Source organism: Ornithorhynchus anatinus, chromosome X1, assembly GCF_004115215.2.
Source record: "Ornithorhynchus anatinus isolate Pmale09 chromosome X1, mOrnAna1.pri.v4, whole genome shotgun sequence".
Taxonomy (NCBI): Eukaryota; Metazoa; Chordata; class Mammalia; order Monotremata; family Ornithorhynchidae; genus Ornithorhynchus; species Ornithorhynchus anatinus.
The window spans coordinates 84,600,861-84,627,364 of record NC_041749.1 but is presented as its reverse complement, the minus strand read 5'-3'; the positions used below and the strand labels follow the sequence as shown (position 1 = coordinate 84,627,364).

The following is a 26,504-nucleotide window of genomic DNA, read 5'->3' as shown; positions in this document are numbered from 1 at the left end:
TCCGTGCCCGCCCTGGTCTCCGGGCCTCGGCGTGGATCTTCACCGGGCCCTTGTGGCCGGCGGGCTTTTGGGAAGAGACGGGCGTCAGATGGGCGGAGGAGGGGGCGTCCCGTGCCCCGGAGCAAGTCCTAGGCACCCTCCGCTCTCGGCGGGTAGGCAGACGGGTCCTGGCCAGGTTGGGGAGGGAGAATGGGGACGGGGAGTGAAGAGAGCAAGCCGATGAGGAAGGAGGAAGATGACAAGGAGATCTGGCTAGAGGGGATGGTTGCCTCTGCCTCTGCTGGTTTGTTTCTCTATTGGAGAGGGCCTTGTAATTGTCGTCGTCGTCGTAGCAGTAGCGCCGGTGGCGGTGGTGGCGGTGGCTGTAATGGTCGTCGCGGTGGCGGTGGTGGTCGCGGCGGCTTGAATCGGGCACCCGCGCGGCGCGCTGTGCTGGGCGCTCGGGCGGCGCAGAATAACCGAAAGGCGCGTTCCCCGCCCACGAGGAGCTTCCGCTCCAACGGGAGACCCAAAAGGGTTTAGGACTAGAGCGGCCAGAATATCCCTTGCCGAATTGTCCGTTCCGAGCGCTTGGTGCAGTGCCCCGCACGTGGTAAGCGCTCAGTAAATCCGATCGAATGAATAAGTGAATTGAGCCGCCCCGAGCTCGCGCTGAGGAGGGGGTGAACGAGTTGCCCCGTGCCGTGCCGGCGGGCGGGGCCGCTTGCACGGTAGGCCCGTTTCTAGCTGGGTCCCAACGCTCGTCACCGTGTCTTCCCAGAGCGTCTGCGGAGTCGCCCCCCCCCCCCCAAGCCGCGCAGACTCCACTGAGTAGAGCGGCTCTGTTTTCTTATATTCTATTTTTTTATGGTATCTCAAGTGCCTCCCGTGTGCCGGGCGCTGTCCCGAGCGCCGGGGGGGGAGACGCACGCCGTCAGGTTGGACGCAGTCCGTGTCCCACGCGGGGCTCACGGTCCGAAGCCCCCTTTTACAGACGTGGCGACCGGGGCACAGAGGAGCGAAGCGACCTGCCCGAGGTCACACGACAGACGGGTGGCGGAGCCCTTCCGACCGCCAGGCCCGCGCTCTGTTCGTTAGGCTACACTCCTTTTCTCCGTCTTAAACCGCAAAGGGAGGAAGAGCCCAACCGAGGGCTCGTTTCACACATCCCCTCAGAGCCAGGACGGGAAGTTCCCGAGCCCGAAAATGAGTTGGATTCTGGGCTACCCGCTCCTCGGCCGATCTGGGTCGGCCGCGTGGCAAACCCGAGTCGGGACGCGGTCTCCGGCCTCCGTCCGTGACGATCTGTCCGTAGTGCCGGTCCGGGTTACTCAGGGCAGACCCGCCGAGTGGGGAGAGATGCCGAGACCTCCTTTTTCCTCCCAGCCGGGGAGGCGGGATGAGTTGAGGTGGGCGGCCTGACCCGCGGCATCCGGTGCGGCGCTGTGGCCGGGAAGAGGAGCCGTCTGTCTGTCTTGGGAGTAAACCGCAAGGCCGGGGCCGTCTGAGAGCCAGGGTTGACCCTCCTCCCTTGTGGTTCCAGAGCCCTGCCCCTCCACCCTGCTGCAGAGCCACATGGCGACCCTGCTCCGAAATGATCGGGACATGGCTCCCAGCTTCCTCAACAGCGTCCTCAACCAGCTGAATTGGGCCTTCTCCGAGTTCATCGGCATGATCCAGGAGGTGAGTCCTGTGAGGGCCCAAGAGGAGGGGAGAGGGAGACACCCTTCTCGGGTGCGGGTCGGAACCTGCCCGCTCGGGTTCACCCGGGGCGGGGGCGGGGAGGCGTTCCACGAGGACGATTTGGGGACCCACGGGGAGCGTCGGAGGAGAACGCCAACGGGGAGGTCTGTACGGGGGAGGGAAGAGAAGGCGGGCTGGGCGTCGGATTCCTCCTCGGGCGCCAGAAGTAGGAGGAGGACGGGCCCAGGGCTTGGCTTCTCTAACCTGATCGGTCCGGGTGGGTAGATCCAGCAGGCAGCCGAACGCCTGGAGAGGAACTTTGTGGATACCCGCCAACTGAAAGTATGCGCCACCTGCTTTGACCTTTCGGTGAGCTTGCTGCGGGTGCTGGAGATGACAATCACGCTGGCCCCCGAGATCTTCCTGGACTGGGATCGACCCTCGTCGGAGCTGCTGCTCAGGCGGCTGGCCCAGGTACGTGGCCCCTGGGGGTGACCACGCCTCTCCCCCTCGGCCCCTCAACCGGCGGGGTGCATCGCGAGCCCTTACCGTGAGCCCTTGGGAGGGTCGGACGCGGCGGAGCCGACGGAGGCGGTCCCCGTCCGCGCTCTGCTCCCGCCCGCCAGGTGAAAGCGGTAGGTTGCCCTGAGCCGGGGCTGTACCACAGCGAATGTCCGGGGCGCCCAGCCGCCGGGCACCGGCGAACGTAGCCGCCGGGGGAGGATACGGGCTCACGAAGGGTTCCGAAGGACAGACCGACTCCAGCGTCTGAATGCGGAACACCGAGGATTTGAGCCACCCTAGGGCCCGGGTTCCCGGTGTGTGTTCCCAGCTTCCCGACTGATGGGCTGGGGAAGGGACGGCAGGCGAATCGCTCTTCCCTTTCGGTCTGGACAATGGGAGTCGTTGCCCCCGGAGAACCGGCTCGAGTCAGCCTTACGGAGGAGGTTTGGGCTGCCCGTTTCTTCCCCCACCCACGACAGTCTTCCAGCCCTTCCCATCGCTTGAGCGGTGGCGGATCTGACGGGAACAGGCTGCTACCCACGTGGCCGGAAGTTCCGGGGCAGAGCGGGAGCTCTTCCATTTTAAAGTCCTTACCGGGCTTGGCCTAATTTCTCTCCAGCCCGGAGCCCGAGAGCCATTCTTGCATCGCCGCGGAAGTCCCCTAGCCTCCTGCCCGGCAATCTGCTGAATGAGGACAGCCCGGAGGTGGTGTGGGTTCTTACTCCGAACCCTGATTTCTGGTTGTGTGGCAGGGTCGTCGATCAGTCGGTCCCTTTGCCCGAACTGATTTTCTTTGCGGGCAGAGTAAGGGAAGAGGACCCTTTTCGGGGTGGCGCAGGAAGTCCCAGATAGAAGTCAGCGGGGAAAGACCCAGTTCTCTTAATACCCTGCATTTTTGGTCCCACTCACCCCAAGCCCTTCTGAGACGTTTGTCCCGGGGTCGTCCCGGCCGCTCAGAAAACAGCCCGGGGCACAGCCCAGGGCCAGGCTGCCTGGAGCAGGGGGAGACTTTACATCCCGGAGCGTTTCGGTCTCCGAGGGCGGATCCGTTGGAGAGGATGTGGGTGGTGAGCCAGGCCGAGCTCGACGGGGACGTGACCCTCCGGAGAAGCTCCCCCTTTCCTCTCTCTACTCCCCCTGGACCGAGAATGGAGGCGATGCGCGTGTCACTAGCTTTCCCTGATGAATTCACAGTACCCCAGCTGCGTCGATCCACCGTCCACTCCGAATACGTGTGTATTTCACTCCTTTCGTCGGCACTGCGGTCTCTATGGATATTTTGATTTCTCTTCCTGTACGTTCAATTGACTACTCAGCTATTTCATCCCGACGTGGTTGGCCTACTTCCTGTTAGATCCTTACTTTTCCTCCCGTTCCCCCTACCGGGAACTGATTGGTGTCCGTCTGTCTTCCCCGTTAAAATTGCAAGCTCCTGGAGGGCGGGGAACGTGTCTCTCGCTCCTCTTGTACTCTTCCAAATGCTCAGCACGGTGCTCAGCTCGATAAAGAGCCTCACGGCACGATGGATAGATCACAGACCCGGGAGGCAGAAGGTGGTGGGTTCTAATCCCGGCTCCGCCACCTGTCTGCTGCGTGACCTCGGGCGAGTCACTTCACTTTTCCGAGCCTCAGTCGCCTCATCTGTGAAGTGGGGCTTGAAACCGCGGGCCCCGCACGGGCCAGGGACGCGGGGACGCAGTCCGGCTCGATTCGCTTCTCTCCACCCCGACGCTCGGTACGGTGCCTGGCCCAGAGTAAGCGCTTAACAGATACCATCGTTATCGGTCTGGTGTCACTAGAGTGGTTAAGGCTAACGGAGTCCGATGGGGATAAGAGCAAGGAGGAAGCGGGAGAGGCCGGACTGCACCGGGAAGAGTCCTGAATTCTAATGCCGATCCCCGGATCCAGATCATCGAGCCGATCCCATTCCCGTTTCGGGCGGTGCTTCCCTTTGTCCAAGGCGGGGGAACCCTGCCCCCCTTGTCCCGCCATTCCGGGTGTGATTCCCCTGTTCCAGGAGCCGGTGGGAATAGTAGCGATGAGGGTTACGGAGCACCCCCTGAATGCAGCGCACCGTTGTGCGCACTTGGAAGGGACAGCTGAAGCCCAAGACGCAGTCCTCGTCCACCGGGACCTCACGCCGTAATGGGAAGAGACGTGCCCCAGCAGCTCTCTGTACCGGGGAGAGCGGCGTTCCCTGGAATGCCAGAGGAATGGTGATTCTGGGCCCGTTCGGGAGAGGTCGAGTCCGATGGCGGTGGCCATCCTGCTTCCTGAGGGCAGGAGAAACCGGTGACGGGCGGGAGCTCAGCTCCCCTGCCTTTGAGTTTCACGCTGTCTCTCTCTCTCCCTCCCTCCCTCCCCCTTTCCCTCCTCCTCCACACCCCCCTCTCCCCCCGCCAGCTGCTGAACCAAGTCCTCAACCGCGTGACAGCCGAGAGGAACCTGTTTGACCGGGTGGTCCACCTCCGGCTACCAGGTGAGCCCCTCTCCTTCTGTCGTCCGGTGGAAGCCCGGGTGGTCCGGCCGGGCGGCGCGGGGCGGGGGTGGGACCCCGGTCCGCTGCAGTCTGTCTCAAGGATCCGGGGCCAGACGAAGGGAGCCGCCCGCGACGCCGCTCGGTCGACGGCCCGCTACGCCCCGCGGTCGCCCCGGGTCTGCGGTGGGCGTCCCCTCTTGGAAGTCGGGGGCTTGGGAGACCCCGGGATATCCGGGGGAGAAGTTGCCGGAACGTTCAGCAGAGGGCACCCCTCCCCCCGACTCACGCACCGGGAGTGGAACCCGAAGCCGTTGAAGGGCCCCGGATCAACCGAGGGCTTCGGCCCCGGATCCCGCGGCCCGAGTCCCGATTGAGCTAACTTCCGTCTTCCTGGAATCCCTGGAAATCCAACTGGATGAGGGCCACTTTGGGCCCACCCCTCTATCGTCCCAGAGTGCCCGGTGGCACTACCCGTGACCGGCGACTAGCTGCCGAATCATCTCTAGAGGGGGCCGCTGTCGTTACGGGGTTAGAAACCTCCGTCTTAAGGGACGGGCCGGGGGCAGTTCCGTGGGAATCGGGGAATCCTCGAGCGTGGGTCTTTTTGGCGCGCGGGCATCTGAGCCCGTACCCGGACCTCCCCGTTGTGTCCGGGCCCCCCCGGCCCCCCATCCCCTACCGTGTAAGAGGACTAAGGAGCCGTTTGGGCACATCCCCGGGAATCCCGAACGTGGTCTAGAGAGGCTCTGGGGGGGGGGGGGGGTGCCTTCTCCTGTAGGGCTTAACCTCCCTGTGGCTTTCTACCCCCTCCTTAGGACTGGAGAGCGTGGATCACTATCCAATCCTCGTGGCGGTGACGGGCATTCTGATCCGGCTTCTCGTGGACAGTGACGTTCAGTGGTGAGTGCCTCACCGCCTCCTCAGCCTTCGGCGGGTGGTATCCGATCAGTTTAAAGTTATCGGGGCGGCAGAAACGGGGCCTGCCGCGTGCCGGGGGCGGGGGACGCTCGGCGCCCTTTTATCGGTTTCGGAACGGGGAGCGGCCTGCGGCCGGTGTAGAGAGAAGATAATAGATGTGTTTTGGTATCCGGTGGGCGGCGAGCGGCCCCAGACGGGTTTTTAAAGGAACCGAGAGTCGGGAAGGTGAAATCTTTGGCCACCCCGATTAGAACAGGGAGAACTGGGGAGCGGAGGGGTCTGTTCTCCACCCTTATACGAATGAGGGTCTGCGATCGATTCTCTTGGAACGTCCCCGGTCCGTATTCTGTTCCGTCAGTCCGTTGCCCTCTTTTTGTATCCGCTCCTCTCCACGTGGGCTTAGGGTGGCCTGGGACCTGGGAAACAGGTACTTAGGGGTCACAGCTGCGTGGGCTTCTGGGCTCATCGCGCGCCCTAACAGAGAGACTGTCACGGTGTTCTTTTTCGTGGGAAAACTGAGTCCCCGATAGCCGTTGGGTGTTGTATGATCTCACACCCGGGGAGAGAAAACCACCGCCGTCCGTCTTTCCGAAGCTTGAGAGTGAAAGGGCACGGCTCCCGTTCCCGGCGTCCCTTGTTCGTCTCCCTCGCGTGGAACTTTTGGGGGGGTTCGTTTCCGTGGCTGGGAAAGCCAAACAGAGTGCGTCTCGTCTGCGATGACGTCAGACGCGCGTATATTTGGTAGCGGCGACAGCCCATTACAGTGGCCGCGTTGTTCCGGCTCGGTCAGGTCCCTCGGATCTGTCTTTGCTCCCAGGGGTTCTGACCCTTTTTCCTTATTCCTCGACCCTCCCCCCCGCCCCGCGTCTCCGCCCCCAGCCCCACTGCATCCTCCCTTTTCGAAATATAAACGGGGTCTCTGGCGTTCTGCCAAACCCAGTCTGCACATTTGTAGCCGGACGGGCCGAGTGAGACCCGAGACCTTGATTTCTTCATGCTACGAGGGAAGGAGAATGTACGTGGGGCAATCGAGTGGCGGGGGATTACGCAGCAGGTTGAGGCCTGGTGGGGGAAAGGTAGGATGGGATCTGTCCTACCTCCTCCGCGGGTCTTCCGGGAGGTGGCGCGGAGTTTCTCTTTCTTCCGTGTATTTAGCCGCTTGAGCCTCCGGAACGTGCCAATCCTTTAAAAGGGCCCCTGGCCCCCGGACAACGTGGTGATAAAATCCCTTGGAAGGCTGTATCTGAAGTTGCAGGTTCACTGCTTTTTTTTTAAAAAAAAAAAAAAAAAAGCTAGAGGAGAAATGTCGACGGGCAATTTGGTGCCATTGCCGTCTTGCCCTCTCGCGAAGTAATAGCGCCGCTTTGGGAAGGCGATGAGGCCCTGGCCAAGGGGATCCCCGAACCCCGGGGTTTGCCCGGAGCGTGGCCTGCCTAGACCTCCCCGAAGTAACCGCACGGGCCTTGGTAGCGGGAGGATCCATCCTCGTTACCCAGAGAGAGCAGAGCCTGGGGTGGGGGCGGGGGGAGAGCTTGGCCAGGCTCCAAAAGCGTGGTGTCCGATTGCTGCCCGGGATGCCTGGATCCGGGCCAACTTTAGGGCCGGTCAAGTTGGCCCGGGAGGCCTCTTCCTCCTCAGCCGTTTCCGTTCCCACACGAGAGGTCAGAGAACTCTGGATTCCGGGGAGAGGCGGGGACCAGGCTGAGTACGGAGAGGGTCCTGGCCGGTGCTGTTGGGACGGTGAGGAGCACTGGCTCAGTGGGAAGGGCACGGCTCTGGGAGTCAGAGTTCACGTGATCTAATCCCGGCTCCGCCGCTTGTCAGCTGTGTGACTTTGGGCGAGTCACTTCTCTGTGCCTCAGTTACCTCATCTGTAAAATGGGGATTAAGACTGTGTGCCCCACGGGGGACAACCTGATTACCTTGTATCCCCCCGGCGCTGAGAACGGTGCTTGGCACACAGTAAGCGCTTAACAAATGCCGTTATTATCATTATTATTTGGAGGTGGCACCTATCTGGGAGAAGTCTCTTCTCCCTTTCCTTCGTGGCTTTTCTGCGGAGCGGTTCCCGGCTGCCGTGTTAGGGATCTGTAGTCTCCCCCTGTAGACCGTAAGCTTCTGTTGGGCAGGGAACGTGTCTGTCGGATGCTGCTGAGGAGCAGCGTGGCTCAGCGGAAAGAGCGTGGCGCTATCATCACCGTCAGCAACCCTGTGGTACCGTGATCGCCCAAGCGCTCGGTTCAGTGCCCTGCACCCAGTGAGCGCTCGATAAGTACGGCTGACCGTGGATCGTCAAAGCTAGCCAGCTCCCCCTTGCCCGATGTTTGCTTCGACAGTCAACCGTGGGGAATCCCCGCTCCGCGTGCTCGAGTGCCCCGGCAATGGTGACGATAACCGTGGTTTTTGTTAAGCGCTTACTACGTGCCAAGCGCTGTACGGAGTGTTCTGGTAGGTACAAGCTACCGGGTCCCCGCTAGGGCTCGCGGTCCAAGTAGGAGGAGAACAGGTATCGGATCCCCATTTTGCAGGTGAGGGAACCCGAGGCCCAGAGAAGGGAAGCGACTTGCCCTCGGTCCCGCGGCCGCTACGTGACGGAGGCGGGATTGGAATCCAGACCTCCCGTCTCCCAAGCCGGTGCTCTCTTCACTAGGCCGCGCCGGTGCGGCCTGGCGAGCGCGACGTGATCGCGTAGGCGGGGCGGGGCCCCGGCTTCCACCCTCCGTCCTCCCCTGACCCGCAACTCTGCGGATGGCTAGGCAGCCGTGGCAGAGCGCCTCGGCCCGCAGGAGTTGGTTCGCGGTGACGGCGCGAGCCAGAAGGTACCCGGAGCCGCTCAGGGGCCGTTGGCGGGGCGGTCGTGCGGGGACGATAGGCTGGTGGAAGTGGGAGACGACCGACTGCGACGAGCGCTGCCCGCGCCGGGAACTGGGAGTCCCCCCGAGCGTAAGCGGTTGGGGGCCTCCGGGCGTCGCCGCGTGTGCCCGGCCTAATTGCGTGCCGCGGTTCGGGTTCCCCGGAGTATCCCCCTTCCCAACTTAAACGACCGTGGCGGAGCGAAGAGGGCAAGGCCCCGCCTTGGATTCGGAGCGGCCCGGGAACTGGCAGATGTTCCGCAGCCTCGCCCAAACGGCCCCGGCTGCCATTTTCCGCCTCAAAACCTGGATCCGTTTGCCAGCGGACCCTTGACCTCTGGAGGCCAGGGTTGAGGCGGACATCGGCCCCCGGGACCTAAGGGTCGTGACGATGCCCGCCGGGCTCCGGGACACCCCGGCCGCCTGCGGAAGCGGTGGCGTCAAACCCAACGCCCGCCGGGCGCGGCGGGCCGTCCCGAGCGCTTGAGAAATACAGAATGAAGAAGTGACACGTTCCCGGCCCATAAGCAGCTGACGCCGTGTAGGGGGTGGGGAGGCGGGGAGCCGTCCCCGACCGGCGATGCTTCCGTTCCCTCTTACCTCTCTTGGTCCCATTCCCCATCCTCCTCCCTTTCCTCCCGTCTCCTCTTCTCCAGGCCCCCTCCTCCTCTCCCCCGCTTTCGACCTGCCGCCTTCTCCTTTTCCGACGGGTGCGAGTGGCCCCTTGCGGCGCGCTGGGGTTCAGAGCTTCCAGGCCGCGGCATCCCTCAGGGGGCGGGACGGTCCCCGGACCCGTTCAACACCGATTCCCGACTGCGCCGGGGAGCCGCCGGGCCCCCTCCCTCCCCAACGGACCTCCCCCGAGCTGGCGTCGGCCGTCCGCCGGCGGGCCGGCGGGGTTCAACGGTGACGGACCGGGAGGCCGCGGTGGTGCGCGCCTCTGGGTCGAAGAGCCGAATCGGCCGCCCCGGGGAGCAGTCTGGATGGCGACGTTAGAATATTCTGTTTCCTTAAGTCAAGGCTGTCGGCGGAAGGTCTGGGCCACCGCTGCCTTCCCGCCGGCACCCGTCACGCCGCTTGAATCGAAAGTACCTCGAAGGGGGTTGCGGCACCGAACGAATGCGGGACTGACAGAAACCCTGCCGTCGTGGATTTCGGAAGCTCCAGCTCTTCCAGAGAGTCTTACCGGCCGGTTACTGTTACCGCCGCGTTTTTTATTTCTCAGGTTGGCCGGATCTTCGCCCGAAACAGCGGTAGGATCTGCCGCCTTGGCAAGCGTAGCGAGGACGGTGTTTGCACGTGGGTCTGGGATCTCTGGCCGTTTAACATCTGCCTGCTGCCGTTCACCCCCATTCTCCCCCTCCTCTCCCTCCCCCCGGAACGAAAGGACCATGAAGCGAGGCACCCCGGGGGGAGGAAAACCCTTATTGTATTTATTGTCATCCTTTGCCGCCTTATGTTGTTTTTCTGCTTTGGTTGTTTCCTCTCTCCTCGCGTGTCCGCTACCAGCCCCCTTCCCCCTTCCCCCTTCTGTTTCTCAGATTGTGAGCCCCTCGAAGGCCGGGGACGGAGGCTAATTCTGTTCCATTTCTTTCCCCCACCACTTGATACGGGGCTTTGCACACGCTAGGCGCTCAGTCGATATTATCGAAGGTATGAATTCGTTCGTTCGTATTTATCGAGGGCTCACTCTGTGCGGGGCACTGCACTAACGGATGAATGAATCCAGGCCTCCCCCTAACTGGACAGATGATCTGGGGAGAGGCTCCCACCAGCCCTCCGTTCCTTCGGTCGTATTCATTCATTCGTTCGTTCATTCGACGGTATTTATTGAGCGCTCACCCCGTGCGGAGCACTGTACTAAGCGCTTGGAATGGACAGATCGGGAGCAGATAGAGACGGTCCCTGCCCTTTGACGGCCTTACGGTCTAATCGGGCTTCCGGTCTAATTTATTGAGCACTTCCTGTGTGCAGAGCACTGTATCGGGCGCTTGGAATGGACAACCGGGCAACCGCTAGAGACGATCCCCGCCCTCCAGTCAATCAGTTAATCGACGGTTTCGACCGTGCGCTTACAGCGCGCGGAGCGCTGCGCTGCACACTTGGGAAAGGACAGTACGACGCGAGTCGGTAGGCACGTTCCCTGCCCACAAGGAGCTTACGGTGTAAATCTCTCCTCCCCTAACTGAGCCTGAGATGGTTCTTTCCGCCTGTTCGCGTGTTATCATCATCGTCATCATTATTATCACGTGTTGGTATCTGTTAAGCGCTCACTGTGTGCAGAGCAGCGTTCCGAGCGCCGGGGGAGACGCAGGGTCATCGGGTTGTCCCCCGTGAGGCTCACGGCCTTCGTCCCCGTTTTCCGGATGAGGTCACCGGGGCCCAGAGAAGCGAAGCGACCCGCCCACGGTCACCCAGCTGCCAAGTGGCAGAGCCGCGATTCGAACCCATGAGCGCCGACTCCCAAGCCCGGGCTCTTTCCACCGAGCCACGCTGCTCTCCGCTCCACCGCTGCTGTCCCCCGTCATCTGACAGGGCCCCGAAACTCAGGATGGTGTCGGGGTTGTGACAGGAATCTAGAAGCGCCGCCTTCCGAATTGAGCCCGACGCGTCCTGAATCGCGAGTTGAAACTACTTAGCAAATGCGGACCTTAGCTGCCGGCGCGATGATCGGCTCCGCTTTGTTCGGCCCTCACGTCGGTTTCGCCGCTCCGACCGGCCCCTCGTCCTTCCCTCTCTTCTCCGTATACGTCTTAGAGGAGGTTTGCATTTCCACCTGTCAGCTGTGTGACCGTGGGCAAGTCACTTTACTTCTCCGTGCCTCAGTTCCCTCATCTGGAAAACGGGGATGAAGACCTCACGGTCTTCACGTGGGACAACCTGATCACCCTCTATCTCCCCCAGCGCTTAGAACAGTGCTCTGCACCGAGTGAGCGCTTAACAGATGCCAACATCATGATTATTATTATTATTATCATGAATGAGCCACGAGGTGGGAAAGATCCTGTGACACCGTCGTCGCTTTTGAGGCGGGAAGTCCAGTTTCTAGCACCAGGGTCTGGTGCCCGTGGCAGCGGACAACGGGGTAGGGGCTTCGTTGGGGCTCCAGAGGAGGGCACCCCCGGAATCGCCCCCCCCCCCCCCCCCCCCCCCCCGCGGTTGGCCCACACCATCCCCCGGCTCTCGGATCCGGGACCCCGGATAGCGCGGCGAGGATTTGGAGTTCGGCTCGCCGGTCCGGCACCCAGAGGGTAGGCGGCCGAGGTCTGGGGCCGGATCCAGTTGCCCGCCCCCTCCCCGCCGTAGCGCATCTCTAATTTGTAGGCTGTACGCATAATAATGGACGTCGGTATTCGTTAAGCGCTTAGAGCACTGTTCTGAGCGCTGGGGTAGACACAGGGGAATCGGGGGAGGGTGGAATTTAGTCGCCATTGTTTTTACAAGATGTTCTTCCCCTCGACTCTCTTCATCGCCATCGTTCTCGTCCGTCCGTCTCCCCCGATCGGACCGTGAGCCCGTCCAACGGGGCAGGGACCGTCTGTGTCTGTTGCCGGCTTGTTCATTCCAAGCGCTCAGTACAGTGCTCTGCACGTAGCAAGCGCTCAGTAAATACTGTTGAATGAATGAAAGGTGGTCCCACGTGAGGCTCCCGGTCTTCATCCCCGTTGTCCAGATGAGGTCACTGAGGCCCAGAGAGGCGAAGTGACTTGCCCACAGTCACACAGCTGAGAAGTGGCGGATCTGGGCGGCGGAGCCAAGTGTGGCCTGGAGCGGGGAGGTCGGCGAGGTGGTAGGTGGTCGTCAAGGCAGATCCTCGAAGGCCTCGAAGATGGAGTCCTCAACCAGATTCAGGAGTGCCCACCTAGCCCCGACACGGTATTTGCGCCAGACCTGATCCTAGAAGTTACCACCGCCCCGAAGCCGTCTCTCTGCTTTCCCTGGCAGTCCCTCTGTGGGCGCGGCGGCGAAAGCTCTGCTCTTTCCCTTCCAGTTCGCCGTCCCGATCCTCAGCTGCTTTCCCGGCAGTCTTCGGCTTCCCCCCCCCCCGGCCGTACCCATTCGGACGCCCGGCGAGGCCTCGCCCGGTCCCTCCTCCGTGGTTTGCTGCGTTTCAGCTGGCGTCGGCGGGCGAGAGATCGACATCCTGCACCGGGGAGCTCTCTCTCCGGGAGGGGGTCCGAGAGGAGAGAGCAGCCTCCCCGTTCCGGAAACCTCTGGGCGAGGAGCTAGCTCCTCTTAATTAAGCCCGTCAAGCGGCTAGCCACTGAATATACTAGTCAGAATTGGCATCCCGCTCCGTCCCCGCGGAGGTCAATAGGGCTGGCTTTCCCAACACGGTTTCGCTTCTCATCTCGGCGTAATGAGCTCACCGACTCGCAACCGAGGTCCGACCGCCGATGTCTAGCGATGCGCGCCGCACTGCTGGGCCCGTGGGCGTGCCCCGCGGCGGCCGGGGAAGCCCCGGCTCCGGCCAGTCGGTCGGTCGTATCCGTCGGGCGCTTCCTGTGTACAGGGCACCGTACCGAGCGCCGGGGAGGATACGGTGTAGAACGGGCACGTTCCCCGCACGCAGTGAGATTGCAGGCTAGAGGGGGGAGACGGACATTAACGTAAAGAGATAAGATCGCGGGCCACCTCCAGTGAGGCGACCTGTCGTCGCCATGGATCTCGGTAAATCACCTCCTCCAGAAGTGAGCCGAGCTCTTGATGAACTTCGAAACGGAGCTCGGGTCCTCGTGACGGGCCCTGGGAGCTAAGCGGCGGGGTAGTAACCGTAAGTACGGAGATGTCCATCCGGAGCCGGAGCTCTTCCAGAGGACCCGGGGCGCTCTCCGTACGTCAGCTCGCCGTCCTTCGCGACGTTCTCTTGAGCCGGGCGCCACGCCCCCACCTCGCCGAGGTATAGGGAAGCCGGGCGACCGGGCAGGGCGCCTTCTCCTCGGCGGTGCCGGTTACCCTCGCCCGTCCTGGTAGGGGCAGAGCCGGTCTCCGGTTTCTCGATGAAGGCGCGGAGTCGAGTGATATGCCGAGGGCCACCTTGGAGCGAGGGTCGAGGGGCAGTGAAAAATCCCGCCAACCCCGGCCTCCCCTGCCGAATCGTCTGACACGGCGGAATCGGAGAGAGGAGAGAGCTTCCGGACCAGTGTTTTCCGGGTCCCCGAGGCGCTGGAGGTCTCGAAGTCTAGCTAGATCTCGGGGCAGATCTAAGGGCGTACGGGCTCGCTCCGTTTGTTTTAGGGTACTCGTTAAGTGCTCCCTGTGTGCCGAGCACCGTACTGAGCTCTGGAGTTAGATACGAGATGATCAGGCTGGGCGCATTCTCTGTCCCCGCTTGGGGCTCCCGGTCTAAGTGGGAGGGAGTGGGATTTAATCCCCCTTTTACAGATGCGGGAACTGAGGCCCAGAGAAGTGAAGTGACTTGCCCGAGGTCACCCGGCCGACGAGCGACAGAGGCGGGATTAGAACCCAGGTCCTCTGACCCTCGGGCCCGGGCTCTTTCCGCTAGGCCCCGCTGCCTTGGTTCCGACTGGAGCCCAGTTCGGCGATTTGCTAGTCCGACCTCAACAACGGTGCGAACGGGACCATGCGAGCACTGTGCGAAACCAACCCCCCCCCCCCGCTTGTTAATAATAACTGTGGTACTTATACATTCATTCGTTCGGTAGTATTTATCGAGCGCTTACTGTGTGCAGAGCACCGTACTAAGCGCTTGGAATGTACAGATCGGTAACAGGCAGAGACGGTCCCTGCCCTCTGACGGGCTCACGGTCCGATCGGGGGAGACGGACGGACGAGAACGATGGCGATAAATGGAATCGAGGGGATGAACGTCTCATTAAAACAGTGGCAGATAAATGGAATCGAGGTGACGTCCATCCCGTTAACAGAGTAAATAGGGTAATGAAGATATATGCAGTCGAGCGGACGAGTACAGCGCTGAGGGGAGGGGACGGGAGAGGGGGAGGAGCAGAGGGAAACGGGGGAGAAGAGGGTTTAGCTGCGGAGAGGCGAAGAGGTGAAGGGGGGGGTAGAGGGAGCAGAGGGAAAAGGGGGAGCTCGGTCTGGGAAGGCCTCTCGGAGGCGGTGAGCTCTAAGTAGGGCTTTGAAGAGGGGAAGAGAATCAGTTTGGCGGAGGTGAGCCGAACACCGCACCAAGCACTGGAGTAGATAAAGAAGATAGGTCCCACGTGGGCTCACGGTTTTAGTAGGATCGCATCCCCATTTTGCAGACGAGGTCGGCGAGGCACAGAGAAGTCAGGCGACTTGGCCAAGGTCACCCGGCGGGCAAGCGGCAGAGCCGAGATCAGGACCCAAGTTCCTGTGACTCCCAGGCCCGTGCTCTTTCCCCCAGGCCGCGCTGCTTCTGCTCGCGGTCATAGGGAGGGGGACCCGAGGCCCTCTCCCCAGGACCTCTGGGCCGCGGCGGTCGGGGAATAGAGCTTCCTGGCTCCCGGCGGACGCACTCTAAGCCAGAAGTCGGAGTGCTCTCGCGGGACCCCGACCCATCCCGAATGTCCGAGTGGTAATTCCGCCCTTGCGACCCGGAAGCCGTGCGGCTTTGTGGGAAGAACACGGGCTCGGGAATCGGAGGCCGTGGGGTTCTGGTCCCGGCCCCGTCGCCCGCCTGCCGCGCGACCTTGGGCAAGTCGCTTCTCCGTGCCTCGGTTCCCTCGTCCGGAAAACGGGGATTGAGACTGTGGGCCCCACGTGGGACGACCCGATCACCTCGTATCCACTCCGGCGCTCAGAAGGGTGCCCGGCGCGTAGTAAGCGCTTAGCAGGTACCGTAATTATTATCATCGTTATTATTACTGTTGTTATCCCCGGTGTCATTCTTGGGCCTGCGGGGCCCGCCCCTCCCTTTCTTCCCTTCCCCCTCCCCTCCCCCCATCATTCAATAATAATAACGATGTTGGTATTTGTTTAGCGCTCGCTACGTGCCGAGCGCTGTCCTAAGCGCTGGGGGAGACACAGGGTCATCACGTTGTCCCCCGTGAGGCTCACGGCCTTCATCCCCATTTTCCAGACGAGGGAACCGAGGCCCAGAGAAGGGAAGCGACTCGCCTACGGTCACGCAGCTGCCGAGTGGCGGGGGCGGGATTCGAACCCATGACCTCGGACTCCCAAGCCCGGGCTCTTGCCGCTGAGCCACGCTGCTTCCCGTCAGGGCGTGCTACCTTTCCTTCCTGCTGCGAGTGGAGCGGATACGTGCTCTAAAAGAGCCAAGCTGGCGAGGGGACCAGCCGAGGTTGGGGCTTTCCCCATTTTAGTGCTCAGACCTCAGACCCCGTTTGCTCCCTCGTTGCTCGTTTTCTCCCTGCAGCCGTTAATAAAGTCCTCCACAGGCTGGGGTTTTTCCTGGGCCTTTGCGGGTGTGAATCCTCCACCTGGTCCTCCGGGAATATCTTGGGGAATGCGGAGATTAAAGGGAGAGCTGCATTGTGTGTTCAATTCTACCCAACTCTCTGCCGCAACGGAATTTGTAGACTTGGGGGGGGGGGGGGAGAGAGAGCGGGACCGTGTGCGTGTCCGTTCTGTTGGGCCACCGCGTACAAAATTTCCAGATTCCGGGCTTCGACGTGGGTTTTCGTTCCCCGGCCCAGAGCGGGGGGGGGGGGGGGGGGTGCATCGCCTGCTTTTCCGGTAGAAGACGGGGATTCCGGAAGGCCAGCCAGAGGGGGATGACAAATATAAACGGAAGATGATCCCCTCGGGACCTCCCGACCCCTTCGGAAGGGAGATTCTACGTATCGCCTCCGTCCCACGTATCTGCCTGGGTCTCCTGCGGCCCACGGTCCGGGTGCCGTCCGGGCAGGTCCTCGGGTCTGGCTTTTCGGTTCCCCAGGTTGCGACGACACGGACGTCTCCGCGGCGTCCGTGTTATTCCCAGTGATTCCCCGGCTTTCCGCCCGGTCCTCCGTCAGGTCGGGATTCCGTTTCTCCGCTTTGACCGGCGGAATATACACCTACCCGTGCCAGAGCCCACCCGGGGGCTGCCGAGAGATCCTTGGCCACCGTGTTAGTGGGTCGGGTGGAGCCCAGCAGGTGTCCTGGGCTAAGGTCCAGCTCCTCAGAGAATCCTCCCGTTCTCCCACCCGCCGACGCCTTTTTCTAGTGCAGCGCTCACACCGATCCCCTGCGGGATCGGCTTCCAAGAGACACGCGAAAAAGCTGTTGGGCTTTTCCCGGCTTTCCAAGGGCTCCTTTCCCCGGGTGCCCCCGGAAACGGGTGAAGTCGCAGCTCGCGTAGCAGACTTGGCGAGTCATCCCAACCGGGCTAGTCAGCACGCGCCCGTGAGCCCTGGGCGCCAAAAGGCGTAAACAGAAGCGAATAAACTCGGCCTGCCCTGGAGGTTAGATTTTTCTGCGCGTACGGGGGAGCTTTAAGGGTGCGTTCTGCCTGCAGTTGCTGTTCCCCGAACGCCTGACTCGGGCGGATGGGCCGTGGCTCGGGGGCTGGCTTGTCCTTTCACGCGTGGGGTGGGGAGCTTGGGGCAGAGATTCCAGGTGATGGGGCTGGCGGGGGGGGGGGGGGGGAAAGGGAAGCGACATCATCACACCCCGGGGGGAGACACCCACGCTCACGCATACCCACGCCCCCTGTTAGGGAGGTGGACCCGGACGCACAGGGGATGAAACACACGGAAGCAGTTGGGGCTAGGGGCGGGACCCCTTCTCCTCCAAGGCTGGGACCGGGCGGGGGGGGGGGGGGGGGAGGTCCGTAGGACCTATTCCCCGTCGAGGCCGCGATGGGCAGGATCGCCGAGCTGCCCGTTCCCAGGTGGAGCTGGGACCGGGCCCGACCGGCTGTCCTTATTCCCCGCCGAGGTGGGAGCCGGGAGAGAACCGGGCACCCCTAAGCTGTCCTGTTGTGGTTCCTGCTTCCGGTCAGCCCGCTTCTTCCTGGGTGGGGCGGGCAGCCCCCCAAAGCGCGCCCTCTGGATTCCACGCCCCCCCCCCCCCCCCCCCCCGCCGAGTTGGCTGCCGGTGGATCTTTTGCAGCGGAGTCAAGGTTTTGACGATCCTGAATGTTTTGTCTGCCGCCCTTTGTAGAGTGCTTCCCTGTGACTGACTCAACCCCCCGCCCCCCATCTTCCCCCTCCATCCCCGCCGCCGGCTGCATTCAGATTAGTTACTTTCTGTCGCGGGATTACGGAGCCGGGGTGAGGAGGAGGAAAGGAGGGGAAGGGAGGGGGAGGAGGAGGCGGCTCAGTAATTCCCTAAAGTTTCCATTAGGTCTTTTCCGGCTGTTTCTTGCCGAGGGCACATCAAGCTGAGACGGGGCCCGTCTTTGCATAATAATAATAATTATTATCGTGATGGCATCCGTTAAGCGCTTACTACGTGCCAGGCACCGTACTAGGCGCCGGGGTGGATGCAGGCAAATCGGGTTGGAGGCCGTCCCTCGTCCCACGTGGGGCTCACGCCCCCCATCCCCATTTTACAGATGAGGTGACTGAGGCACAGAGAAGTTAAGTGACTCGCCCCAGGTCACACCGCAGCAGACAAGTGGCGGAGTCGGGATTGGAACCCAGACCCGCGCTCTATCCACTAGGCCACGCCGCTTCAACTCTGCGTCTCTCCCTGGGCTCTCGAAATCGTTCGGCTTCCCCATCTCCTCTGCCCTCAGTTCCGGCGCCATCCGCCTCTTTTGTCCTTTTCACCGCCGTCCACTGTCACCTGGCGTTTGAGCGCACGTAGGGAACGTAGGCTAGACGGAAAAGACCGGGTCCTCGGCCCCGGGTTGTCAAGGGTACCGTCCGGCGTCCGGTCAGTCGGCCGACGGTATTTAGCGGGTGCTTACCGCGTGCGGAGCGCCGGCCGAAGCCCTCGGGAGAGTCCGAGACGGTAGAGTCGGCCGACGGGTTCCCTGCCCACGGCGGGCCGACTACGGGGAGGGGTAGGGGTGGAAAGGCGTGAGTAGCGGCCGCTTGTCTGCCGCGTGACCGCGGGCGAGTCGCTTCGCTCCTCGGCGTTTCCGTTGCCTCATCCGTAAAATGGGGATGGAGACCGTGAGCCCCACGTAGGACGTGGATTGGGTCCGACCCGACGAACCCGTATCTACCCCGACGCTTAATGTGGAAATGCCATGAAAAAGGGTGTGGCCGCAGATGATGAAAATCAGTCGGTGCCATTTATCGAACACTTACTCAGCTGTTGGGAGAGAGAAGTGCGGTAGGTAGAGCCCATCCCCGCCCTTAAAGAGGCAAGAGTAAGCAATTAAATTGCCAGGTGAATGAACGTAGGTTTTGGTGAGCAAACTGATAGGCGCGGGATCGGTGGGGTGGCCTGACTAGGAAAGGTGAGGGGTTGGAGCTAGTCAGGGGGATCGTGGTCGCTGTCTGTTGCCGAATTGTACATTCCGAGCGCTTAGCACTCAATAAATGCTATTGAATGGAACGAGTGCCTCAGGAGGAGGCCAGTTTTTTAGGAGGGCCTGGAAGGTGGGGGAAGGTTGCAGATTTGAAGGGAGAGGGAGTTCCGGGCAGGGGAAGAGGAAACCGGGCCATCCCTGGGCTCTAACGTCATCCCGGTGCAACTCCACGCCCTTCCGGTGCCTGCCCGGATGACTAGCGGTCGACTCGGTCCGCTCCCTCCGGGCCCTCAGAGGAGCAGAAAAAATATTCCGGGTCACGTCCTCTCCTCTCTTACCGGTGCCCCGTGGCTGGAGGGGCGAGGGGGCTCCCCCCAGCTCGAGCGGTGGGAAGGGCTGTGGTTTCTTTAAAGCTTCGGTCCGGGGAAGAGTTGCCGCTTCTGCCCTCCCCCTCCCCCGGCAGCGGAGAGAGCCTCGCCGCCAGCGAGGCGTAGTGGATAGAGCACGGGCTTGGGAGTCGGGAGGCCGCGGCTTCCAATCCCGGCTCCGCGCCGCGACCCGTGCGACCCTGGGCCGGTCATTCCGTTCCTCTGGGCCTCGGTTACCTCGTCTGTGAGATGAAGATGGAGATTCATTCACCCGTCGATTCATTCAGTGGTATTTATTGAGCGCTTACTACGTGCAGAGCGCCGTACTGAGCGCTTGGAACGTGCACGTCGGCAACAGATAGAGACAGTCCCTGCCCTCCGACGGGCCGACGGTCTGATCGGGGGAGACGGGCAGACCAGAACGACGGCGATACATAGAGCCGGGGGGAAGAACATCTCATAAAAACAACGGCAAATAAATAGAATCGGGGTGATGGACATCTCGTTAAACAAAATGAATAGGGTGACGAAGAGACGTACAGTCGAGCGGACGGGTACGGTGCTGAGGGGGTGGGAGGGGAGAGGGGGGAGAAGAGGGTTTAGCCGCGGAGAGGTGAAGTGGGGGTAGAGGGAGCAGAGGGGAAAAAAGGGGGGGAGCTCAGTCCGGGAAGGCCTCTCGGAGGAGGTGAGCTTTAAGCAGGGATTCGAAGAGGGGAAGAGAATCAGATTGTCGGAGGCGAGGAGGGAGGGCGTTCCGGGACCGCGGGAGGACGCGGCCCGGGGGTCGACGGCGGGACGGGCGAGACGGAGGGACGGCGAGGAGGCGGGCGGCGGAGGAGCGGAGCGGGTGGGGCGGGCGGTGGAAAGCGAGAAGGGAGGAGAGGTGGGAAGGGGCGAGGTGACGGAGCGCCTCGAAGCCTAGAGTGAGGAGATGGCGAGCCCCACGTGGGACGGGGCCTGGGTCCAACCCCGTTCGCTTATATCCCTCCCGGTGCTTAGTACGGCGCCCGGGCACACTGTAAGCGCTTAACAAATGCCAGAATCTCCTGCCCCGCCGGCTCTCTCCTCCCCTCACTGTCGGGAGGAGCCACTCCGAGTCTCCGACGTCTCCCCTCCGGGTCCCGGTGCCGGGAGCGCAAACGCTGGGCTCCGACCCAGAGAGGGGGCGGTCGACTGCGGCTGCTGTTGTGGTGTCACGTTGCTGCGGCACTTCACGCTTGCCCGGTACTTAACTCTTGGTTCGATCAGTTCCGCTCGTGGAGGTCCTGGAAGGCGGGGCCCAGCCGGGGTCGCTCCGATTCTGCAGATGACAAGACCGAGGCCCCGACGGGGCCCGTGACGGGCGAGGCTGGGACGGAGCGGGGTTAGAATCTCTGGGCCCCGGGGGGACTCGCGCCGCCGGCCGTAGCGAGCGCCTCCTGTGCGCCCTAATGAACAGTGAGTTCAGCCAGTCTGGTAGTATTTATTGAGCGCTCGCTGGGTGCAGAGCAGTGTACTGAGCTCTTGGGAGAATACGATAGAATCACGACCGGGTTTGTTAAGCGCTCGCTGTGTGCCGGGCACTGTGATGATGATAACGTCGGTATTGGCTAAGCGCTTACTCTGTGCGGAGCGCTGTTCTAAGCCCTGGGGTAAGGTACGGGGTCGTCAGGTTGTCCCGCGTGAGGCTCCCAGTCTTCACCCCCCCCCCCCATTTTACAGACGAGGTCACCGAGGCACAGAGAAGTCAAGCGATGACGATGTTGGTATTTGCTAAGCGCTTACTGCGTGCCGAGCGCTGTTCTGAGCGCTGGGGTAGATGCAGGGTAGTCCAGTTGTCCCACGCGGGGCTCCCGGTCTTCATCCCCATTTTCCAGGTGAGGGAACTGAGGCACAGAGAAGTCAAGCGACGTGCCCACGGTCACACAGCTGCCAAGTGGCGGAGCCGGGATTCGAACCCCTGACCTCTGACTCCCAAGCCCGGGCTCTTTCCCCTGAGCCGCGCTGTACCGAGCGCCGGGGTGGATACGAGCAGCGTAACAACAGACCGACACGTTCCCTGCCCACCACGAGCTTACGGTCTCGAGGGGGAGACGGGCGCCGATATAAATAAATCGCAGATGCGTACTGACGAGCGAGTTACGTGAGAGGGTGGCGTCTTCGTCGATCAGTGGTATTCACGGAGCGCTCACCATGTGCAGCACACTGGAGTTAAGCGCTTGGGAGAGTCCAGTACAGCAGAGCTGTGGACTCGTTCCCCGCCCGCCAGGAGCTTATAGTCTAGAGGGGGGCACGGACATAATAATAATAATAATAATAATAACGTTGGTATCTGTTAAGCGCTCACCATGTGCAGAGCACCGTTCTAAGCGCTGGGGGAGATACAGGGTCATCAGGTTGGCCCACGTGGGGCTCACAGTTAATCCCCATTTTACAGATGAGGTCGCTGAGGCCCCGAGAAGTGAAGTGACTTGGCCACAGTCACCCGGCTGCCAGGTGGCAGGGCCTGGATTCGAACCCATGACCTCCGACTCCCAGGCCCGGGCTCTTTCCACTGAGCCGCGCTGCTTCTCTAATCAAAATAAAGTACGGATCTGTCCGTAGGAGCTGTGGGGCCGAGGGTGGGTTGACCCTTACGGGAAGCAGCGTGGCCTAGCGGAGTAGAGCACAGGCCCGGGAGTCAGAGGCCATGGGTTCTAATCCCGGCTCCGCCACGCCTCCGCTGTGTGACCTGGGGCAGGTCACTTCACTTCTCTGGGCCTCGGTTACCTCACCTGGAAAGGGCGGATTAAGACCGTGAGCCCCACGTGGGACGGGGACAGTGTCCGACCCGTCTTACCTTGTACCTACCCCAGCGCTCAGAGCGGTGCACGGAGTAAGCGCCTAACAAATACCATAACAATAATAATAATAATAATAATAATAATGATAATAATAATAAGGGCCGAAAGGGTACGGATCCAGGCGCGTAGGCGACGCGGGAGGGGAAGGGGGTAACCATCGCTCTGTAGGCAGAGCCCCTGGGCCACATCGAGCAGCGGACGGAGATGCTCTTTCGGCGTGAGGCGGAGCCGTTGGCCAAGAGAAGCAGCGTGGCTCGGTGGAAAGAGCCCGGGCTTGGGAGTCAGAGGTCGTGGGTTCTAATCCCGGCTCCTCCGCTTGCCAGCTGTGTGACTTTGGGCAAGTCACTTCACTTCTCTGGGCCTCAGTTCCCTCATCTGTAAAACGAGGATTAGAACCGTGAGCCCCACGTGGGACAACCTGATGGCTTCGCTATCCCTCCAGCGCTTAGAACAGTGCTCTGCACGTAGTGAGCGCTTAACAAAGGCCACCCTTATTAAAGCAACCTACCTCCCGCTGCCTCGTCCAGCCCCTCCCGGCCAGGGCTCCCCTCCACGTTCCTGGCCTCGGCGTCGGGCATTTGGCTCTATTTATCGACTGGAATCACTTGCCGGGGTGGCCGGGCTTAGGCAGGACCCGCCTCCGGGACTGCCCGGGCGCCTCCCCGGCTCTGCCAAGTCGGGCCCAGGCTGGCACAACCCCAGCCCCGTGCCCGGATGGACAGACTGGGAGGCACCGGGACGTGCACACCCACGGATTCCGAGCGGTTCTGTAATCCCTCTAGACCGTTACCGCGTTACGGACGGGGGACGTGTCTTGTTAAGCGCTCGCTACGTGCCAGGCACTGCGCTGAGCGGGGGGGGGGGCAGGTGCGAGCAAATCGGATGGGCCGCCGTCCCCGTCCCTCGTGGGGCCCCCGGTCTTAATCCCCGTTTTACAGGCGAGGTAACCGAGGCCTGGAGAAGTGACGCGACTCACCCTGGGTCTTACAGCAGAGGAGTAGCGGAGGCGAGGTTAGAACCCAGGTCCTTCTGACTCCCAGGCCCGGGCTCTATCCACTAGGCCGTGCTGCCTCTCCACACAGGAGCCGTGGATCGATCGATCTCCGCTTCCACCTCCTGGATCCCAGCCGAGGGGCCGAGCCTGGCCGCCCGGGTGCCCTGGGCGTCTCCTCCCCTACCGGGTGGGCGGCCTTTACGGGGACGGGCTCGGCCGGCGGGTCTCCCGGGTGGTTCTCACCCCCGCGACTGAACCGCCCTGGCCGGGGACCCCGCTCCATCTGGTGAGTCTCGGGTCCGGCGTCGGCGGAGAGATTCACCGCATCCCCAGCGGACCCCGTCTGGGTTTCCCTAAACCTGCCTTACGCCGTGGAGTCGTCCCCCACCCGTAGCGGCGCCCCAGAACGCCCCACCTCCGCCGGCCTTCGTTCTGCTAGTGTAGCCGTAGAGTTTTCCCGGTAAAAACGCGGGAGCGGTTTACCGTCGCCTCCTTCCGCGCGGTAGACTCGAGTCTCCGCCCTCGGCTCGCTCCCGTGCCGCCGCTGCCCGGTACCGGGGAATTTTGACCCGCGGCAGGTGGCCTTCCGTCCGCCAGCCACCGGCCAGGCTAGGGATGGAACGGACTGGCCTCTGCTTGACTCTCCCTCCCGTAGCGGGGACCGGTCGAGTACCGGAGACTCTCCGAGGTGCGACCCTGAGAGGGAGTGCCTCAGTTACCTCATCTGTAAAACGGGGATCGAAGCGGTGAGCCCCACGGGGGACGAGGGACCGCATCCGACCCGTTTCGGCTGTATCCACCGCGGCACTTAGAACGGTGCCCGACGCCTAGAGTACTGGTAGGGTCGACCCGGAGGGTGCCGGAAACTCTCCAGGCGTGACCCCCGAGTGGGGCTTCCCTGAACCACCTCCCCCCTTAGCCCTCATCCCGGCCCTCTAAGGGTAATAACGATGACAGTAGTACGGCGGCGACGATGACGACAGTGACGAATGGGGGTGATTAAGGGCCCAGCCCGGTATGTGCCGAGTGTGGGAACGGCTAGAGGATGATCAGATCAGACCTAGTCCTTGTCCCAGGCGGGGCTCACAGACCGGGAGGACCGGTATTTTAGCCCCATTTGCGAGATGAGGAGACCGGGGCACGGAGAACCCGAGCCATGAGCCCACAGCGGGTAAGTGGCGGCACTGGGACTTCCCGTTAGGCCACGCTGCCTCTCGGCCTCCTGATGATGACAGTTAAAATAACGATAGTATTTGTTGAGCGCTTCGTATGTACCCGGCACTGTTCTCGGGTCGTTCTCAAGTGATCAGGTTGTCCCACGTGGGGCTCGCGGTCTTCATCCCCATTTTCCAGATGAGGGAACTGAGGCCCAGAGAAGCCAAGTGGCTCGCCCAAGGCGACGCAGCAGACAAGTAGCGGAGCCGGCTCGAGGACCGCCGTTCTGTGACTCCCGAGCCGGTGCCCTTTCCGCCGAGCCACGCCGCTTCTCAAGGAAGCGGCCTCCTCCAAGATATCTCCTATCCGTCCCCTCCACTTTACTCCCCCGCAAGGCTCCTCCGTCCCCGGCTCTGACCCGCTTCTACCGGAACAAACGGCGGGGCCTCCGATCCCCTCCGGGGGCCCTCGGGAGGCCCGGGTTAGAAAAGGGAGCTGGGCCCGGTACGTACCCCTGGCTGGCCGCGCCCTAGACGGGAAGGTACCTGGCTCTCTCCCCGGTGGTCCGGGAGGCTTTTGGCCAGCTCTCCTCGGTGCCCGTTGACCCTTTTCTCAGATCGAACGTGTGGGTTTGGTTTGTAAACCCGTGGCGGGTCCCGGGGTCGGGGCTTGCTCTTCTCTCTGCGGGTCCCTTCTCTCCAGCACTGTATTCGCTTGCTTTGGGCTCCGCCTGGCATTTGAGAGCTTGTCGGTCTCTGTGGGTCGGACGGGCGCTCCCTCTGACCAACCTCCAGCCGCAGTACCCTCTGTTCTGGGGCCAGGCTGCAGCCTTCTAAGTTGTCCCCGGAGGCACGCTCCTTTGACGTTCTCGCCCGGCCCGGGTTGAAGGCGGAGGCCGGCGTATCTCTTTCTCCCCGGCATTTTTGATTAATGAAGAAGATATTTGTCCCCCGGTCTCATTTACGGCATTTATTAAGCACTTGCGACGTGGTAGGCTCTGGGGTTGACGTGAGACGATCGGGTGGGATCCAGCCCCGATCCCACGCGGAGGGGTTCACCGTTTCCGGGCTAGAGAGAGGCAGGTTTTGTCCCCTTTTTCCCAGAGGAGGAAACTGAGGCCCGGAGAGGTTAGGTGACTTGCCTGAGGTCGCACGGCGGGCCTGTAGCTGAACTGGGCTTAGTAATAATAATAATAATAATGATGTTGGTATCCGTTAAGCGCGTACTACGTGCAGAGCACTGTTCTAAGCCATGGGGTAGGTACAGGGTCATCGGGTCGTCCCACGTGAGGCTCACGGTCAATCCCCATTTTACAGATGAGGGAACTGAGGCACAGAGAAGTTAAGTGACTCGCCCACGGTCACACAGCTGACAAGTGGCAGAGCCGGGAGTCGAACCCCTGACCCCTGACTCCCGAGCCCGGGCTCTTTCCACTGAGCCACGCCGCCTCCTTGGATCAGAGAAAGCAGCGTGGCGTAGGAGGTCGAACACGGGCCTGGGAGTCAGAGGGTCACGGGTCCTAATTCCGGCTCCGCCGCTCCTCCGCCGTGTGACCTTGGGCAGGTCGCTTCCCTTCTCCGCGCCTCGGTTGCCGTCGGCATCGTCTTATGCCGTCGAGTCGCGTCCGACCCGCAGCGACGCCGTAGACACAGAAGGCCCCACTTCCATCTGCCGTGGTTCCGGTATTGTGTCCACGGAGTTTTCTCGGGAAAAAGATACGGAAGCGGCTCACCGTCGCCTCCTTCCGCGCAGTAAACGAGTCTCCGCCCTCCATTCCCTCCCGTGCCGCCGCCGCCGCCCAGCACGGGTGAGTTTTGACCCGTAGCAGGTGGCCTTCCGCTCGCTAGCCACCGCCCAAGCTAGGGATGGAATGGGCGGGCCTCTGCTTGACTCTCCCTCCCGTGGTCGTGACCGGTAGAGGACTGGAAACCCTCCAGGTGCGACCCTGAGAGGGGCTGCCTCGGTTACCTCATCTGTAAAATGGGGATCGAAACGGGGGACGAGGGACCGTATCCGACCCGATTCGTTTGTATCCACCCCGGCGCGTAGAACGGGGCCCGACACGTAGCGAACCCCCACGATTATTCTCATCATCTTCTGAGTCCCGATTCCATGCTCTTTCCGCCAGGCCTCGTTGTCGTGTCCGCCCCCCACCGTCCCGGTCTCCCCACCGTCCCGACGCACGGACGCGCACCCTGCAGTCCCTCTTTCCTCACTCTCCCCGATCTCCACCTCCTAGTTCTCTCATAGGATCCAGTTCACCCTGTAGGTACGTACTCAATCCCAGTGAGTGAGCGATTCCTCCTCAGCCAGCAAGATGTCTCCCCCCCCTCCCCCCCCCCCCGCCCCGCCTTCCTCATTCATTCGGTAGTATCTGTCGAGTGCCTGCTAGATGCTTGGAAGCACTCGACGAAAGCCAAAGGCACGGGGGCCGT

The 26,504-nt window shown here is 62.2% G+C and overlaps 1 protein-coding gene across 4 annotated transcripts in view; it reads left to right on the top strand.

The window, feature by feature from the left end:
* The window catches only part of RNF123 (ring finger protein 123), a 148,047-nt gene that overhangs the window by 83,342 nt on the left and 38,201 nt on the right, over positions 1-26,504 (top strand). For all 4 annotated transcript variants that reach the window (XM_029049691.2, XM_029049689.2, XM_029049690.2 and 1 more), the window contains 4 exons: positions 1,523-1,662; positions 1,948-2,136; positions 4,570-4,645; positions 5,461-5,545. In XM_029049691.2, coding sequence (XP_028905524.1) covers positions 1,523-1,662; positions 1,948-2,136; positions 4,570-4,645; positions 5,461-5,545 — 490 coding nt within the window. The remainder of the gene's footprint in view (positions 1-1,522; positions 1,663-1,947; positions 2,137-4,569; positions 4,646-5,460; positions 5,546-26,504) is intronic.